Source organism: Lissotriton helveticus, chromosome 7 (genome assembly GCF_964261635.1).
Source record: "Lissotriton helveticus chromosome 7, aLisHel1.1, whole genome shotgun sequence".
NCBI classification, from domain to species: domain Eukaryota; kingdom Metazoa; phylum Chordata; class Amphibia; order Caudata; family Salamandridae; genus Lissotriton; species Lissotriton helveticus.
In genome coordinates, this window is record NC_136068.1 from 734,732,783 (window position 1) to 734,753,673 (window position 20,891).

At 44.0% G+C, this 20,891-nt stretch overlaps 1 protein-coding gene across 3 annotated transcripts in view; it reads right to left on the reverse strand.

The window, feature by feature from the left end:
- Positions 1–20,891, reverse strand: part of ARHGAP26 (Rho GTPase activating protein 26) — a 2,444,655-nt gene that overhangs the window by 99,145 nt on the left and 2,324,619 nt on the right. For 2 of the 3 annotated variants that reach the window (XM_078653061.1, XM_078653060.1), the window contains one exon: positions 14,031–14,253. The exons of the other annotated variant lie outside the window; for it this stretch is intronic. In XM_078653061.1, the coding sequence (XP_078509187.1) occupies positions 14,165–14,253 (89 nt within the window). In that variant the 3' untranslated portion in view covers positions 14,031–14,164. Of the gene's footprint in view, positions 1–14,030; positions 14,254–20,891 lie in introns of those variants that run through there. 3 annotated transcript variants of the gene reach the window in all.

A 20,891-nucleotide genomic window follows, 5' to 3' on the forward strand; every position in this document is an offset into this window, starting at 1 on the left:
GCTATATAATCTTGCATTGAAAACAAGGAAAAAAGAATTAAAAAACCAACTATGGGAACAACTGCATGAAAGTTGCACCCATAAAAATTCGGCTGCTTTTTGGCAAGTAGTCAAGTCTCCCTTTTTAACAGATAATACCAATAACCCAAAGTTAGAGGTAGCAATAGAGGAGAAGGACTGGGTTCTTCATTTTTCTAAGATTTTCTCTTGTAGGCCGGACCCTAATCCTCAGGACCCAAAATTCAAGGATTCCATCCTCCGGGATGACTCAGTCACCCCCTATCCTATCGATCTACAATTCACAATGAACCAAATTGTACAGGCCCTGAAACTTAGTAAATGTGGGAAGGCACCGGGGCCAGATGGTGTTCCCATCGACTTGTTCAAAGCCCAAATGGACCTCTGGACTCCCCTTTTAACTAGAGTCCTAAACGCAACTTGTAATGTAGGTCTAATGGAATCATGGTCGAGATCCGTACTAGTTCCTATTTTCAAAAAAGGAGATCGGGGGTCGGTTACCTGCTATCGCCCAATCTCTCTTTTAGACTCCCTTGGTAAGGTGGCTGGTCGAGTCATTTTAGAACTACTGCAAGATTGGGCAGATGACAGGAGAATCATCTCAGACCTTCGGTACGGGTTTCGCCAGGGTTTGGGGACTATTGAACAGGCCTTAAATCTCTCACTCCTGATTGACAAGTATGTTTCCATCAAAGGAGGAGAACTGTACATGGTCTATGTGGATTTATTGTCTGCATTAGATTGTGTCTCTCACTACAAACTTTGGTCATTATTGACGGACATGGGGGCACCATCGAATGAAGTAAAGTTTCTGAGAGAACTTTATTCAAATGCCACAGCAAAAGTCCGCTATGGGGTAGGGGGGGGAGCTGACGGCAGAGTTCTCAGTAGAAAGAGGGGTGAGGCAAGGGTGTGTCCTGGCACCCTTTCTTTTCACATTATATACTAATGGGCTGGAAAAAGAAATGCTGAAGGGGTGTCAGGACGTCCCAATGGTAAAAAATCGCCCAATTCCCGCACTCCTCTATGCTGATGACACTGTCATATTAGCTCGTACTCCCCTTGAACTTCAAAAGAACTTGGATAGATACTCCACATTTATGGCAGATCTGGACCTGAAAATAAATATCAGCAAAACCTTTGTTATGAGGGCAGGATCAGGCCATAAAAATAAAAATAAAATGAGGGGTATCTACCTTAACAAGGAAAAAATAGCGATAACACAAAAATACTCATATTTGGGCATAACAATAGATCATAAACTTTCCTGGAAACCAGCAGTGGAAACACGCAAATTGCTTTTTTTAAGAACTACAGCAGCACTGGCTAAATTTGCTAGGAAATTGGGAAAGAGAGCTCCCTCTGAAATCATCATGATCTATAAAGCTAAATGCCTATCTGTGGCTCTGTATGGGGCTGGTCTCTGTGGCTTCGTGGCAACAGATGGTATTCAGAGAGTAGAAAATTATTTTTTGAGGTTCCTTCTCGCAGTACCTGGGACTACGGGTACTTTTGCTTGTCACACTGAGCTGGGTCTTGCACACGTGATGGACCTAGCCAAAATTGAACCTCTGTTATTATGGTGAAGGATTTGGACCTCGGACAAAGCAACCTTCACTCAATCTATTCTTTTAGACTGCTTATCCTTGGATAACGCCAAAAACTCCAGATGGTTGCGTTATATAGCAAGGTTTTTTCATGATCTGGGATGGGATCAATACTATCTTAAACCCTCCTCAATCTGCGAGGTATCTAGGAAGGTCTTAAAAAAGAAATGCCTCGCACATCTTGAAGATTTAAGATTGATGAGTGAGGTCATTAAACCTTCCGTCATCCACACCTTGCTGATACAGTCAGTACCAACTATGCAGCCGTACCTTACCTATAACTCTACGAGCTATGAGCGCTACCTCTTGGTAAGGTATAGGTTGAACTTTTTCCACAGAATGGTTGCTTTCCCACCAGAAATAATTGGGCCAAAGAACTCATGCCTTGCCCTTGCGATAATACCTCGCCTCAGTCTACCCTGCATACCATTCTCTTTTGTAAATGTTATTGTGAATTTAGGAAAAAATGGCTTATTCCTTTTTTAAAATGTCATGGTTTTAGACAATGTCGTCCGGCTTTGCTTTTTTTACAGCTGCTACAGGGAGAGCAGCTCGTTTTCTTAAATGTCTTGTTAAACACCGTATGAACTCAGACTGTACCTTGCACAGCAGTCAGTCCTAAATTTTATACCACAATAAGCAACGCCATATTTTTAAAAGTATTCATTCTGCTGGTTGTTAATCGCTCTTTGTTTTTTAACCTGTAAAGATTGTTCTATTTTTATGCTGCACTTAATTACGATAATTCAAATTATGTATATATGTATGTTTACTTTTTGTCATGCTTTTATGATTTCCAACCAAAATCGAAATAAAGCAAGAATTGAATTGAATTGAAAAAACTTGTTTGCCTGTCACAGACAATACCATACTCAAAGAGCCTTTCTGGAAAAGAAACACGAAAAAACCTTTCAATCACCATAGAAATATTGGTTCAGATGGGCAGAAGGCACACAAGGAGGCACAGGATGACAAGGGGTGGAGGAGAAAGGGGCTGCAGCATTATTAGCTGAAGGGAGCCCAAGAGCTATTAAATGCAATGGAAAGAAGACAGTTAACCGTTGGCTGGGAACTCTTCGGATGTTAAACCCTTTGAGAGATTGCAATCACATTTTTTGGAGGTTGCCCAGAACCATCTCAAGAGACGTCCACAGGAGATGGGAGCGATCGACACAAAGTTGACTGGTCGTCCCTGGACAATAAGCATGACACTGTAGAGGAACAAGAGTTAGCCTCCTACAATTCTGATACAGACTCAATCTGGGAAAATAACTTAAACAAAATGCAGGGAGGATTCATCCGCTCAGAAGACAACGTCAAAGTTGATCCCAAAACACAGGCATTGGAGGACGAGGAGTTCATTCCACAGATGATCGCTGGGACCCTCACAAAGTGGTGAATTATTTAGTCAAAAGATTGCGAGAACCATTTTAGAGAGTGGTCCAGAATAGGCTCCGGGAAAAGTGCCCAAGCCCAAAAATTGAAGGAAAGGTTTCAGTCAACCACCATGGGCAGACTGAAACCAACTTCTGACCTCCATGTATAGATTCTAAAGCTATCTAAAGAAATGGATAGACCGGGCCTGGTGAGGATGCTTGAACCGCCTGCTGGATATCAGTGGGCCTCTGGCAAAGGTATTGGATCCAGCGTAGGAAGCAAAACCCACAAGGAATTCAGTATATCCGGATATACTGAAGGGCTGGGCCCAGAGGGCAACAAGCTTTCTGTTCTATGACAACTGTGCTCTCGCAACAAACCGATGGAAATATTTTCCCCAGGTGATCGACCCTAAGTTAGGGGGCCTGGAGACTAAGGAGGCAGGGGCAGTTGCTCAAGGCCAACTTTTTGGGGAACCATTTAGAAAAAGAGACCACCAACTTTGTGAACACTTACATAGTGGGCTAGACGTAGGAATCCTGGTCTACACGTCAAAACAATTGGTACTGTTTCCATTCTAACATTGCTTAAGGGTTACCATGATGACAAACAGCTATTGTATACCACAACATGATTCTCTGGAAAGGACTGAAAAAAGAAATTGAGAATGAATAACCCATGCGGAAATTATCTATTGATAGACATGAACTGCATGGGGAAATCTTACATATGGAAGAACCAGAGGGAAACATCCATAGGACAGGACGACTAAATGGGTACCCTATACTATATTGATATGGCTGCCATACACTAATATTAAAACAATTCATCTATACAGTAAGGCTATACATTGTGGTTTGCGTGTACTCACATTTTCATTGATTTTGTGTACTGTCTTTGCACTGTGAGATCTCTCGAGCACAAAGTGCTGTCTTTCAATGAATTAAAACAATTATATTGGAGCTAAACCAAGCTGCATGGTGATATATTTTCAAACCTGTTGTTATATTCAGTGATGCAGGATCACTGTTTTATTGCTTCTTTCTGATTTTCTGAATGATTTACTGTAGAGAACCACTGCTCCTGAGCTGCTGTTGCTTTTATTCCTACTTAGAGAGGTGGCTTTTACCACTTAATAGATTCAATATGCAGCTTCCGTAAAGCAGTAAGATCACTCAAAAATGTAGGCAGTAGTTTTTCTGAAAATGATGGAGTCGACCTCCTAAAGCTGAATGGTAGGCAAGTTTGCAGACTTCAACTAACTGAAAGATGGCTGTGCAGCGTCAGACACTGTGGATGAATGTCTCAATCAAGGATGCGGTAATACACAAGCTGTTCTTACCTCTAGCAATGTCCACAGCACTAGTGGGAGCGTTGGAGTGGCTGGATACATATTGACAAAGTTTCTTGCAACATGGCGACCACTTGCAGTTACAGAACACCACCACCGCTTGTCCAAGTGCATAAAAGTACAAAATCTAGCACATTTAGCTTAGATTTATGCTACTATTTCCTATTTTGAAGAATACTGAGGGCAAAAGACTGGCACTCCAAATATTCCATTGAGGTGTTTCAACGCACCTGCGTCCAGGGCGACGCTGCACACATCCAACTAGCACCGCACTCTCAGAACATTTCCATAAATAATGAGTAACACGTGTGTGAGACATAGTAGCAGTTTATTTGGCAATGAGCTGTAATCAAAGAAAGCCTGTACAACATAAGCTTCCGACTAACAATATTATCCAACAAATAAGTTCAAATTGAAATAAAAAAGGTCTCATTCAGAATAGATCACCACGCACACATTAAGCAGCTGGGCTGAAGTGTACACACCTCGCAGAATAACCAAGAGAGTTCAGATGTGAAAGATTGGCTTAAACATAGCACACTAGCACATCTCTGATGGGTCCAGAAGCTACAGGAGATATCACCAGGCTACTTGACATAGGTCTTTCCAGCACATTTGGTTTTCGTATCTTACAGGACAAGGCACCCCCTCACCACATTTAGGTTTTAATTTTCAGGGTAGCATAATACCCAATCAATTCAGATTCAACATAACATAATGGAATTTTACTTAATTATTATTTACAATTCACAAGAGTTGGTCAACATTTTAACAATTGCTCCAACATGTCAAGGTGAAGCGTTTTGTTTACTGACAACCACAAATATATTTTATTATTGGGTACCCAGGCCAAATTCCATGTTAGGTACCTGGCAATGGCCTCCACCACCACAGACATATCTCATAGATGAGAGATAAATACATAATCAAACTTAATTTTTCACACGTGCTAGACACATTTTTGCTAGTTCTTGCCTGTCATTGCAAATGTCATATTTGCACTCGCTTACCAATGCAAATGCTAGTGCAAAATTGACCCGCTCTGGTACAATTAAGGTATTTGCCTTAAGCTGTGCTTTTTTTTACAAAGCCAGTGCTTGGTATAGACTCGAAAAATGTCTCTTCGAATGAATAAGGAGCAATGCAGTCACCACAAAGGTTTGACCACAAAAGGCCCGTTCCATGCCATGCACACTTGATGCAAATGCAGTCAGGAACGGGAATGGCTGATGATAATGTAAGCATTCAGTGTGGAGTAGAACCATGCTGCATTGCTTGCTCCCTTTGTGACAAAGACATGTGCACTTATGCTTGCAGCCGCCTCGAGTACCATGTCCCTAAACAGTTTACCTCTGGAGGAGACACAAGGAAACTTCTGCCTTTGTTTACAACTGCACTGCTAAAGTCTCTGGCAATAAATCACAAACTTACAGACTTCTTACCCACAGGAATCTATATGATTCCTTTCTAAAACTCCCAAACTTATCTTTGAAAGGAGACTAGCCCAGGTGTGTCCGCAGTGGTGTGCAGGGGCTCTGTGGTTGGAGGCAAGGAATAGGCACGAAGAAACACATACCTTTTTGTATAAATAAACACAGCAGCCTTCCTTTAATAAAAGTGATATTCGATTAATTTTGAATATCCATGGAGTGGGGTCGGTAGATATGTTTGGAGTTGTAAATCACTTGCGTAATTTGTCCCACAAGAGATACCAGACTGGAAAATTCAACTCAAAATTCTAAAAAGGCACCCACATATTATCAGAGGGTGAGGCTAAGGTGACAACCTGGATTACATCACAACGGCAGCAGGGATGGCAAATACATCTCAATTGATAGGCAAGTCAGGCTATGCATTTAATAAAACCCCAATCAAAACAGACATGTAACTACCTCAGAAGCTATGAATTAGTGCGCTAAAATATCAAATATAAACAATACCCCTTTATAGCATCTCATATGGCTCTATTTACAGGTTAGTTCTTGCAATAAAAAAATTAAGGAGAACATACAGCAGTTTGACGAGTCAAGTCCTCGGTTGCTAAAACAAAAAAGGTAATCACCCTTTGGAACCATACACAGTAATTATAAACATTTGGACAAAGAAACAATTTGCCCTGTTTTGACATCAGAGACTTTTGATCTTCCCGGGGATATGAAGCAGGTCACTATTTCAAAAAGCAGTGTTGCATTCAGTTGCGCTCACGATCCTTGAAGGTGAAATGCCACAATAATATCAAATTCCCTTCACCTTCTGGTCTAAAAGGAAAGGTGATTCCTATGTAATTGGATTTGCAATGCAGGTGCAAGCTGTGCAGCCATTTGAGGCCTAAACGCATACAGTGTACAACGGCCTCCCACCTAGCCTTTACCACTGCAGCATTGTTGATATTGCATGAATCACTGTAAGGCAAAGGGGCTCCCCATGCATCGCTGCAGCAAAGTATACTTAACCACAACTAATGACATTTGGAAACAGAAAAGATGGTGCTCCAGGACACTAATTATTATCCTGCCGGTTTATCATATCCTATAAGCAAATACCCTTGGACAACCCGAACAAAAGTCACGTAGAGGTGCCGCTCGGAGTCTACAATTGAATGCTCAGTCGCAGGGATTTCCACAGCCTTGTACTTTCACAGCCTTGTACTTTCACAGTGTCCTGGCCACTCCCGATGGCACTCTCTCGCACACCCATACATATATATGAATGCACATATAGATAGATAGACATGCAGATAGCTCGTTTACATGAGGCTTAACTGTTAATACTGTATTATGGCCCAATAGAGTCATTGAAGGGATCTGTGAAATGAGGACCACAAGGTTGAAAGCATGAATGATTTGTAAATGTCCCCAGAATCCAAAATTTGTTTTCTCGGACTACAATACATGGGCTAACCAACATGTATGTTTTTCCACTTGATTATTGTGATGCCATTTGCAAATAAGATACTACACTGCTTTGGTTGTCCAGAGTGAAAATAAAATAAACAGCACATTTTAAGAATCTTAGTGGAAACATGTTTTGTTAAGCCACGGATCTCATTTTGTCCTTAGAAGTAAATTCTTTTTTAAGTTGATGTTTGCAAGGTACTGGGGCAATGGGTCCAGATTGTAAAGAAAACGTACAGGTTTGTTTAGCTTTCATGATGAGGATGGTATTAAACAAAGGGCACTGGTGAAGATCAGCAGATTGGTTTGGGGCAGCTATTTAAATGCGCTTTAATGCTTAAAGTCAGGCTGGCTGGAAACAAGGGAATTCAAATTAATCCAGGCCTCCTACTAAATACATTTTTTAATTAATAGGAATGTCATCAGAGTTGAAAATTACCGAATATAATCCATAGCTACAACATCATTGATTTGAAATGGGGGTTTTGAAACCACTTCTTTGGGTGTAATAAATGAAGCCAAACATGTAACATATATTGATTACAAATAACACGCTGAAAAGAGAGTGCTGGACATTTCATTCATGAGATTTCTCCAGATTAAGCAGTTTCCCTGCCTAATATTAAACAAACATTGGCAATGTGCTCGGTCTGGTGTTAAGTGCCACATTTTTGGCTTTGCCAGTGCCTGGTTTGTTTCGACATGCCTTGGTCAAAACGTTTTTCGGGGAGCGCTTCGGCACCCTCATCTAATATGAAAATAAAAATGCCTTAAGGCAAAACTAGTCTAAAAAAGCATGCACTGCCATAGAAGCCTCTGGCATTAAGGGCAATACTTTGTGCATGCATGTGCTCCTTCTGAAAGAGAAGAATGCCATCATTCACAGTGAAGTTAGCCAATGGCTGAGGGGGCTGATTAACTGTCCATACTATATGCTCTAGTACATGGAAGTAAAACGTGAATGACAAAAAAGAGCAATGGATGAAGAGGGCTGGCTGAGAGCCTGCGTATGTTTATATATATATATATTTATATATATATATATTATATACACACACACACACACACACACACACACACACACTGGTAAATACATGTATCACTTTTTTTTTTTTTAGATACATGAATGCATAACAAAAAGACACCATTAAGAGATAATGGTTTGGGAGTGGGGGATAATATCCCACATCACTGGAAGAGGTGTCCAATGTGTTTTATGTATCCTTTAAAGTTACATCAAGCACTTTGTATGTGATTTACATTGCGCTGAAGCTTGTGAGCATTCAAGCTCTATGGTAAAAAAAAACAGCAATAAATGGGTTTGAGACTGCTAGGCTTTCAGCACTCTGTTGAAACTAAGAACGTGGCAGGACCTTCTTCGTGAGACAAGGGCTGTAAGAAATAGTGCTATGTGCAATGTAAAACCAACTTTTTTGGCGATAAGCATCATATGTAGTGTGACAGAGATGTCACCAGCCTCTGTTATGTGGGATAGATAGCAAGATGTGCAATGACCGGTGATGTCATCAGCCATGCAGGTAACAGCGGTTGGGCAGGGTGGGGGGCGGGGGGGGGATTTCAATGGACGCTGCAGAGGGAAAATTAATTTTACCTTGGAATGGTACCTCGAAACCCCCCCCCCCCTTCCCCCCCCCCGTGAAAAAGATTCTACGGGGATAAGAAACGATTAAAAGAGCTACTGGCAGCAACAAGGCGCCGTTAAAATATGCCGTTACTCTCTTTTGTTATTTAGGGATTTTTTAATGAGAAAAAACAACCAACAAAATTCGGAGACAACCCTATCTTATACTATGTTGACTTATACCATGGCGGCAAGTAGTATTGTCCTTAAAAGGCACTGGTAAATTTGAAACACCTGCTTCTGATACAATCTTGTGATTTTAGAGAGTGCAAACTGTTTCTGTCTAGATAAAGATGGTGAAAAAATGTTAATCCATCGAAAAGCGTCGACGCCCATTCAAATACATAATCTGTAAGAAAGGCGGAGGTCATCGAGTACTCACTACCAAGATCTACGCCATCATCCCTGTTGCAATACAGATGTGGAACAAACAAGGGACATATTGAAACTGTCTGAGTTATGTACTCTCTTACAGTATTATGTGCATGTATTTTTTCTTTGGATGTACTGTGTATTCAAATGTGATTGTATATTGGAATTTACATGTATACTTTTGATGTGACATTTTGATATCTGGCTTGTGTTAGATACAAGGCTTTTCCTTGGCGTTTAATCAGGATTTTTATTAATTGCTCTTTTTAACCAATAAATCGATTTATATTTTTTGTAATTTTGAGGGTTTATGTCTCTTTGTGGGAGATATATGGTACACTCTTCTCAAGGATATATGTGACTGTGTATGGAGTGTGAGTACGCATTAGAGATTGTGAGGTATATATGAATGGCAAGGGATAGGTGTTACAAAATCCAAAGGATATTCCTTTCTTTACACGGTATAGTGCCCTAATCCTTTGGGTTCCAAGGGGCTCCTTTTTATCTTCTGGCTTTAAGGCTTACTATGACATGCAGTGCCAAAGCAACCTGACCAATTTCAATCCAGGGGACGCTATGATATGCAGTCACAGAGAGGTGCCCAGCCTCTCCTTTAAGGAATGCAACAGCAATCACTTCCCATAGCAATGTCATCAAGCTCCGATCAAGGCGGACGCAGCACTTATCACTGACATCCAATCACAATCCATGTTTAAGTTATCTCCCTTGGACGGCTGCTCTGACCTGCATGTCAGATTTTAAAACCGGTTTACATGCTTCAAATAATTATTTAAAGCCTACTCATATTTTTCTACAGCTTTTTTTTTATAAGGACATATATGCACGTATATCCGATACCTAGCATGTTACAATAACAGGGAATATTAAGCAAATTACAGATGATGGTTGAAAGTACCTTTGTAGTGGATAGTTGATGCCATATGACCAGGACTCACTGAGAGGCTGGTCTCATAATTGGCCGAGCATGCCAAAACCGGGAAAAGTAGCAGCAACGAGGTGGCAGCTCCGATAGCAAGCACAGCACAAGAGAGAAGGTGCCCGACGGATGTTTATGGAGTAGAAGTTGAGCAGATCTCCACGACATCTATACGTGTAGTATTATAGAAAGTGAGAGTGCTGCGACTAGTTACGAAAGATGCACAAGGACATAGTATGATCTAGTCACAAAGCTTTGAGCTAGCAGTCGTGGGTTCGGATATCCGATCCCTTTGTCGCACCATTGCCCTTACTGCCTAAGGGAAGGCAGGATGTGTTGGCCTAACAACTTGTACCATACTTAAATACATGGAAATTCTTTTTATCACCAGACCCTGTTTTTCTTAGTGAATAGCTAAAGGAGTGCCTCAATCTTTCATTCTAGCAAGGACATTATAGTGAGTACCAGCAAATTCAATAAAGGCAACATTTGCTATCAGGGCTAGAGACATTAATTTTGTATAGTGCGCTAAATAGAAGGCCGGACTAGGACAGAGAGTAGGCCTGGGCACCAAAATAAGAGAGTCAGTCATGTGCAAATCATATAGCTAAATAAAAAAGAGGCCCACAATTGAAAATCGGGGTCGTTTTGAACTTGTAAAGACATACTGTTTAGGTGTTCTGCAAGATATGGGAGTCTGCTTGCTGCAGGCAATGCAGGTGTTAATATCAGGGCAATCAACAGTAAAAACCGTACCATAAATGTCTATTTGACATGCACTACCATTAAGACCGAGGCAAGTCAGATGCCTACATTTTGGCAGTTTTCGAACATAATAAAATGAGGGATGCCTTATGCTGGTAACCCTAGTCAACACTTATTTTTTTTTTAAACCTGAATATTTCATACAGTTTAAGTGCTTTTTTCGAGCAGGAAAACACTACTTGGTTGAAATTACAGACTGAAGCCTTCTCGTCCCATTTTTATCATGCCAGTAAGTGGAGGAGCTCTGCTGTGGCCGTTCAATTCGTGTAAAAGCCACGCACTGCTGTCAAGGCTCAGCGTCTTTGTGCAGTTTAATAAATGTGTTGGATAAACATTTTTTCCAGTTTCCAGGTGTTGGCTTTTATAAACATGTCTCATCTTGCTCTAGACAGGCTTTATACATATGCTACTGCAACTGGTTTACAGTTAAGAGCAAATCCCACGTGAGCTGGAGATGTGCTGGAACACCACCTCAGTGGCATGCAGAGCAGCAGAGCAAAATGATTAATATTGTGGTAATTCCTAAGGAGTACTGTGTTCCTTATTTACTTATTTAAACGATCATACAGACATCACTTTAGATTTTAATAGACAAATCCTAGCTAAACCCCAAAATGTCATTTTCATCACACAGTCTACATTGGATAGAGAAATAATCTCTTTGGATAGGTGCCAGCTCACTTCCTATATAATGTAGGGCTTGTGGAAATTGGTGACAAAGCTGTATTGACATATGGCTGAAACCAGTAGCTCAATGACAGCTGGGAGCCTTATTGGACATCCACAAGTGGGGAGGAACAGCGAGAGGACCAATGTCAACCTCTCCCTGCCTACCACTCCAATGGCACTATACAAATTAACTGCCTCTCTGCCAACCCGCAGTTGCGTCCTGTCTTGTAGCCTGAGTGTGCTACAGTGTGTTCCGTGGAAATGTTCCTTTCAAATCTTCCAGAACGTAAAGGCAGCAATTTAATCCCCAAAACGTTAAACTTTCCTTGAGATGTCATTAAGAAAATAGTTCACTTTTGAAACAACATCCAGACCAGACATCTTTCCATAATGTTGGGTTTACTTCTAAAGGACGGTCAGTGTTATGGCAGATGTTCATCTATTTTGTTATACATCCTCTTGATATCCGGACACTGTGTCCAGAGGCCAGTTGGTGCAGATGCCATACTGGCACTAAAAGTACAAATAAAATGGCGTGCACAACACCATCTGTGTACATCTACGACAGTCTATGCTATGCATCAGAGTGTGCATGTGGAAGGAAAAGTTACAAAAGCGGTGCAAAGACATTTGCTGTGAGCGATTAACAGACTGGTGGATGGGCGACTTACTCTTTCAACTACGTAGGATTAAAGCATGTAGGCACTTGATGGATTTACACACCGGATCTCCAGCAGAGAGAAGCTAAAGATTTTACATTTATTTTAGTGGTTGACTTTACTGACTGATTTCTACACTAGGCCTTTAATGCTCATTACTAGCTCAATTATAGCAAGCCACTTAAGCAATTTAGGGGTTGGGGGACCAGAATATAATTACTGGTAAAAGGCATATCACTATCATTGAATACTTATTTCATAAAATCGTTTTCATCAGAATAAAAATCTTTCAAAAAATTACATGTAAAAATACACCCAAAATTGTGCCCAGATTTGCCTTTTAAAACTGTGAAATTATAAATAATAAAATGCAGCAACTTACTGCGAGCCCCAGCCTACCCTAGAGAAAAGGAGCTCTGAGTTCGGGAGGGAGCTGTTGGGTGTACAGCTTAAAATCCAATCCTAAAACAAAAGAGGCTTGGTTGGTACTCAAAGTATATTTCACCAATGTCCATCAAGCCGACAACTCCTGCCATCAAAGATATCCTGCCCATCCCACAGAGATCAACGAACCTCTTTACGTGCACTATCGGACAAATGCATTTGGGGAAAATAGAGACACAATGTGGTGTTGGATTGTTTTCAAAAGGTTGCCTTGTCTTTGGTTCACCTAGCCCCAGTGGGTTTGTGGGAGTCCGAGGAGCCAAACTCTGTGTAGGTTCTTTTCACAAGCGTACCTGTGACATCAATATCTTACATGGCAAACAAAAATGTACTCCTTCCAAACCATGGTTCCAACTCCATAGTGCTTAAACAGCATATTTTGGTACAAAACTCTTTAAAGCTCAGCAAACTTGCAGTGTTACTTCATAAATTGAAATAAAACTGTCCCACGATGGAAAATATAAGATTCTGCAGACAACAGCAAAAAACCATAGATAGCGGGAAAGATAGTAGTGACATGGTTAGGGTTTTCTAGCCTCTGCTCAAATGCCTTCCACTGAAACTAATGACAGGAGAAACATATTGAGGTGCTCTATCTTAAGAGGGAAATTACGTCATAGGGATGCGCAAAACTTTTTTCCGAAAAGCTGATCAATAACACACCTTGTTCAGGTATGCCTCTGGACCGGTTTGGGATAGTTGCTGGTTTTATGTAGGGTTTGGACATGAGGGGATTCTCACAGCAAACATTTTAAACCAAAATATGCCTGACAGCAGCTAAAGAGACCAGAGAAGCAGCAGTAGGGTCCCCAAGAAGCACTGAAGAGAGTGGTGTGCAGGCCGCCTCCTCCACTTGGACAACTCATAGCCCGCCAGAGAGAAAGGCCAGTCTAGACCGCAGGAAGTCTAGGGTTTGGCTCTTGCTGAACTTCAAGTGATAAAGACCTTGCAAATAACAATGTAAACAAGCCATAAGTAAAGTGCCAACATCGTCACAAAACTGTAAACAAGCAACAAAAGGCAACTGCTGAGTGGCTTTCCAGTGGACTGGGTGAGGAGGCAGGGCCCCTCGGGCTACGCCCCAGAAATATCAATTGGCATTTGTAAGCGCTTTCTCACTGCCACGCACTGAATGCTTCTCCCAGGAGCTCGGAAAATTACAGAATGACCTCAGTTCCTTAAAAAATAATTGTAAAAATCCACAAACTAAGTAGGGTGTGAATCCAGCCCTGGCAGTACCGTGGCACTGCTCGATACTTCCATCCCTTGGAGACTCGAACATTACTATTCAACAAACATTCACAGCAACAGGTGAGCAGAGGTCCTTCACCCGGCGCTCCGCGGTGGCAAAGAGCAGATTATTCATAGCAGCCGGCAGCAGTCGTCATGGATACCATGTAAAAACTCCGCGCGCTGACCAGGCCGAAAGCTACAGAAACTGCACGTAGTTCTGAGGGATGAGGCCAGTCTTTCCGTTCAGTGTTCCCTCCAACCAGCCGGGCTCCTGAGAGGGGCGAACTGCGGGAGGAAGAAGAGAAATCAAATTAGCTCCAGGAGCTGTCTGGATTGGGTTTAAAAAGCATGTTATGCTGCCCTGATAGCCCTCGCAGGCGCCTATTCCCCCCCCCCCTCCTCCTCTCTATGCTGCGTTCTGAGGAGCTCCATTCCGCCTCCGATGCTCGGATCACTTCGCCTTTTTCCACTTTTCATCGTTTCTCCTCTTTCAGTCTGCAATACTGGACTGGCCTTTTGGGCAATCTGACACTGCCAGATGGGCCACCTTGCAAGGTTCAGTGTGTAAGCCACTTTGCTAAAAATACAAATTTAAAAAACTACTCCACACCCTATCTTCTTCTGCTATTTGCCTATCTTATCTATTCTACATTTTCTTTATTCTTTCTTTCGCTGCCACCCTTCCCCCTCCTCCACTCCCACATTTCCATCCTCCTCTTGCGCATTTTGGCATCCATATCCTATTCCCCATATCCATTCTCTGCTTCCTATCTTTCCCCCGTCACCCCCTCGTTCGCCGTTCTCATTCTTTTGACCCCTTTACTCCTTCTCTTCTCCCTCCTCTCACCATGTACCGTTTGTCTCTATTTCTCGTGCAGGCAGTAGAAGAGTTACATACAGGCTCCATAAATGGGGTCCGCGGTTGCGGTTTGTCAGAAAGCAGCGCCGCTAATGCCTCCCTTAACTAGGGTGAACAGAATTTTAAAGCCAAAAAAACCGGGACATTTCACACAAATAGAAGGACTACCATTTTACTTCAAGCTATGAGAGCGCTCCTCAGCAGAGAATTACAGAACAGGCAGTAAGAATAAACATAAAATGTAATTTTTAAACCCAGTAGCTTGCATGTTAATTAAATTGCTTTCTTGAAACAACTGCTAACTATCCCTGCTGTGTAAAACAAACGCCTCCCACCGTTTTCAGTCGACCCTCTTTAAAAACAGGGTCATGAGCTAAAGTTCTTGAAATTTGCTGGGACAGCTGGTTAAAAACTGGGACTATGCTGGCAAAACGGGGATGCCTGGTCACCCAACCCTTAACCCCTTCGCCGCGGGGCTAATTCCCACGCTGCGGGTGGGGGAGGGGGGCCGCACGCGGCGCCGCGGTGCTTGTGACTAGCTCGGCTCGTCATACAGCACGGCGGCGCTGTGCTCATGACGAGCTGAGCTCGTCATGACTCTGCCCACTCAATGGAACGCCCCTCACAGGAGGGGAATTATCCCCGCTTGGGCGTTCTGCGGCAGTCATGACGAGCTCAGCCAGTCATGAGCACAGCACCACTGTGCCTCATGACGAGCTGAGCTCGTCATGAGCACTGAAAGTGTTAAAAGCACAGAAGGTCAAACAAGGGTTTTATAAATAATACAGAAAATGACGCGATACAAACACGTGTTCGTGTTAGGGTGATCAACTGGTATAGGTGCAAATTCAGGAAGGCAAGTGTAAAACTTCAGGACAGGAGGTCGTGCAATAGAATATAATTACGCCCATCCATATCCAAACATATTTAATCATTTGCAAACCTATCCATAATGTATCCTTCCATCCATCATTTCACTCACCCATCCCTCCATCAACCCTTTCACTCATCCATTATCCATCCATCCACCCTTTCACCATATCCATCAGTACACTCATCCATCCTCTCTTCCACCCATCCATTCATTCATTTATCCATCCATCCTTTTAGCCTTTCACCCATCCAGCCAGCCTTTCACTTACTCATCCATCCACCCAGTCACTCATCCTTTCATCCATTCACCCTTTCAGTCATCCATCCATCCATCAATCCATCCATCCATCCTCCCTTTCTCTCTCCATCGGCCCTTTCACCTAGCCATCCTTCCTTCCACCCCTCCATCTACTCATCCACTCAAGAATCCATCCATTGACTCTATCACTCACCCATCCACCCTTTCACTCCTCCACTCATCTATCCATTCTTTTGTCCATCTACCTTCCCTTTCACACACTCATCCATCAATCCTTACATCCACCCTTTCACTCATCCGTCCATCCATTCACCCTTTCACTTATCAATCCATCCATCATTTCACTCATTCATCCACCCATTCACTTGCCCATCAGGCACCTTTTCACTCATCCATCCATCCTTTCACTTATCCATCCACTCTTTTACCCATCCATCTACCTTTCCACCCATACATCCATCTTTTTACCTTTTCTCTCATCCATCCTTCCACTCACTCACTCACCTATCCATCCTCATTATCCATCCATTCACCCTTTCATTCATCCATTCACCCGTTCACTAATCTATCCAGCCATCCACCCATCTCTTAACTTACTTACTCACTCACTCACCTACCTTTTCATATTAATTATGAGCTGAGCCTTTGTCTGCAGAGTTGCAGACAGGAGAGGCTCATCAAGAATTTCACCCTTGCTGTAGGTCCTAAAGCAAGGGGTAGGGTGGGGGTAGGGTTCACTATGCCCTTGCACTTAGGGTATATAGTCATGAGTCATGCACGATGCACAGTGCCAGGCCATGAGGTGCCTGTGAAATGGTGTTTCCAGGGCTTTAAGTGGGATGAAAAAACTGGGGGTCTCCCCAAAGGGGTGTTTGATGTAATTAAGGTTGTGGCTTAAAACACCTAAGCTAAGAATCGTGCTTAGTGTATTGTACCGCCTGACTGGTATTATGCCTCTTCTGTCATTATATCCAGATATATAACAACAAATAGCATTACACCTGCAACAAGCCAGAACTATTGGCTTTGTCAATGGTTATTAGTTGAATTAAATAAAAAAAGTAGCAATCATGGTTTCCTTGAATATTATATTGAAAATACATCAGTTCTAAAATGATGAGACTGTGAAAGAACTCTAGCCCCTTCTTTTTAATTTTAACTTCTTTCACCAGCTTCTTTTCTTTAACTGGATTCTCATGTAGCACCATTGGCGTTTTTTCCACATTTCTTATGTCTGACAGAATACCCTGCCCTAGACAGAGGCTGGGGGAGGCCCACGACATGATTTGCAGCCCAGACTGGCCCATTGTCATTCTGTATGTGGCAATCAGCCGCATACAGAATGACAAAGGGCATGGTGGGGCTGCTCATGTGCTCCTAGGAGGAGTGCAAGGCAGCCCCATCAGGGAGTTGAGGCTACATGCAGTGAACAGTGCTGTTCCCTGCAATGCCCAAAATTACGGACAAAAGGCGTCCGTGTAAAAAGAATCCTCACAGACAACGGACGTGAGGTCCAAATTACGGGCGGTCAGTGAAATTTACGGACGGTTGGTCACCCTAGTTCACGTTCCAGAATTCCGTTGCCACATCTTCCACCCCGGCCACCCCCTAGTGACCATAGAGGTACACATTTTGAAAACATGAGACTGACTATTGAATTAAAGGCCAACGCGAATGCAAAGACAAATGGCAACACAGACTCGTGTAAGGAGGCGTGTGAGAGACATTTAGAAAAGGCATAACTGAAGCCAGTAGAGAAGCGCATCCCGACAGTGAGGTCTTCAGGTACAGCAACTCTTTCAACTCTGACAGGAAGTACATTCCACGATGCGTTTCAGTATCCCAGCAGGCGGCGGCTTCCGCCACCTCCATCTTCCATGAATGAAAATGCCATATTCCTAAAAGGAGGAGCTTCGCGCGCAACCGGGATGGTCGCGTGAGCACAGGGCTCCCGGACCTTCGCCACCTCCGGCACTTATCCGGACTATAATCCTGGTTATGACGATGGATCATCAAAGATGCAACCCAACTGATAGGATAGTTGCTTTCAAAAACTGATTTGGTCCAAGGAAACCGATTTTACGCCGCTTTGAACTTTCCTGGCCTGCTCCACGGATCTGCCCCAGGCTCGAGTTGATGATCTGCCTGGACAGTAATTGAACAACAGCGGCTTCCCTGATCCTGCCTCCGACCCTGGACTTGGCTTTCGGTTTCGCTCTTGGCCCGGACCCTTCTACGCAGCGGATTTGCCCCGCCGCCCACGGACTGCTTCACTTTGCGGTCCCACTCCAGGGCTGGGCCTGTATGTCACCGCTTGGTGTGTGAAGTGGAACACACTGTCCCTTGGCTGAGCATCTGTGGGTGATTTTGACGTAGCCATTTTCACCAGATCTCGGGGTCCCCTCGGGGGCGCTGCTTCCAAAATGGCCAGCAAGCCCGAGGCTGAAAGGCGAAAGACCAAGACTGTTCACCGTGGGGGCTCCAGACAATCTAATGTCATGGACCGGTACACCCACCCTAAGGGATCCCCCGGTGGAACGGGCAAGCCTCCGGCGGACAAGGGAGATGACCTTATGGCGGACGAAGACCCGACTCTGCACGATATCATGGGCGCCATTGCGAGTATGCAGATCTCAATCGGGGTGAAGTATGAAACCCTGACGCAAAAGCTGGATACAGTGGCGATCGATGTCAACTTGATCAGGGCGGATTTGGCTAAAACGAACGAAAAAGTTAAATCCCTGGACTTAAAGACTTCTAGCCTCACGACGGATGTTTCCGATCTACAAACGGAGGTCCGCGATCTACGGTCCTCTAACGACGACTCCTCTCGTCGTCTGGAAGATTTTGAAAGTCGTTCTAGGCGGAACAACGTCCGTATTGTGGGTGTCCCTGAGAATTCTGACAATTTAAATGTTGACCTCATCGTGGAGGACCTCATCGTCAATCATCTCGCACCCAAAGGCCTGAGTAAATTCTTTGCGGTGAAGCAGGCTCACAGAGTGCCGGGTGGTAAACCTAAGCTGGGTGCTGCCCCGCGGCCCATCATCGCCAGGATATTTCATTTTCGTGATCGGGACGCTATCCTGCAGGCATCGCGCTTGGGTGGCCCCACGAAATTTGAGAATACGACGGTGAGTTTCTACCCGGACTTTACTCAGTTGGTGCAGAAGCAAAGGATGGGGTTTCAGGGAGTGAGGAGACGATTGAGAGACAGGGACATGAAATACGCAATGCTATTTCCAGCTCGGCTACGTGTGGAACTTGGAGATCGGACATTCTTTTTTGATCACCCTGAGGCTGCAAGTGACTGGCTCGACACGCTACCCAGGCAGCAGGAACACCCTGAACATTCTGGTGGAGCTGGGGGTGGACTGATGGAACAGGAATAGTAATGTAACTTGGTTTGCTGGACTACATATAGGTTTTTCGGTATGGTTTGCACATCCTTTCACTTGCTTTAACTGAGGTGGTTCTCCAGGGGTGGCGGAGGGAGTGAGTCTCTTCCTCCTCTGGGGTTTCTTTTCGTAGACTAGTTATTTACTATGGCGACAGGCACACTGCAAGTTGGGGGGTCCTTCGAGTCTAACGCAGGGGTGCAGGGTGGGGGGTCTTGTTTTGAGGGTAGGTTGGGGGGAAGTTGCTTTTGTTTGGTTCACTTCAAGGCACTATATTGATGGACTTCTGGACTTGGCGGTCGCGACTAATGTGGGGTGGATGCTGCGAATATGTTCGGGATGGGGGTAGGGGGCTCAAATTGCTGTGTTGGAATGTCAACGGGTTGGGGGACAGGATAAAATGTGGCGTGGTGTTACAACTCTTGAGACGTCTCTCCCCCTATGTTGTGCTGTTGCAAGAAACACATCTGATAGGCAATACATGCCAGGCCATGAATCGGAGGGGCTACCGTCTCCTGGCACATTCCGGCTTCACCACTGGCTCTAGGGGGGTGGGTATCTTGGTCAGAGTCTCCCTCCCCCTTGAGATCGATACTATCATTCTTGACGACAGGGGGCGGTATGCCGCCATTACTGGAAGATGGGAGGGGAAGGCCATCACTTTGCTCTCCGTTTATGTCCCGCCTGGCCTTCAGACCACAACCTTTGCTGACTTGGGGAGGGTGGTACTGGGGCTCCCGGAAGGCATCCTTGTGGTGGGCGGCGATTTTAACTCTGTGGTCTCCGGAAATATCGATCGCTACCCACCTAGGGATCTTGGGAGGTCCCAGTCCTGGCTGAGTGGCTTCCTTGATACTCTGGGATTGATAGATTGCTGGAGGCTGCTACACCCTGGACAACTACAATGCACTTTCCATTCTGGTGCACACGGTAGTCTCTCGAGACTTGACTATATTCTGATGCCCGCAACACAGGCCCCACTTGTTAAGGAGATCAGACATTTGGCTAGGGGTATCTCAGATCACTCCCCCTTATGGCTCGTAATGGAAACGGGACCGGGAACTGAGGGCCGGGTAGCCCCGATCAACCCTTGGTATCTCCGTGACCCTAAGATCCGCTTGGAATTGATTAAATCACTCGACCATTATTTTGTAGAGAATGTGGGGTCTGTGTCATCTTCTGTCTCGCTATGGGAAGCCTTTAAGACGGTCGTCCGTGGCCACGCCTTATCGTTAATTAATAATGCTAAGAAACGTAAGTGCGAGGCAGTGGTCCGACTTGAAACTGAGATATCAGACTTAGAAAGAGAGCTGGAATCTGATGTTACCCAGGACAGGCTGCACCTCCTCAGCCTCAAACCTCACCAAGGTTCGTAACCTTGGAGTGACCTTTGACGATAGACTGCTTTTTCACCACCACGTCAACTCGGTAGTCTCTACCTCCTTCTTCACATTGAAGAAAATCAAGAAGCTTCTTCCATATCTTCCTACCTCATCTGGTAAATCTTTGATAAGTACCCTTGTCTTTGTTAGAA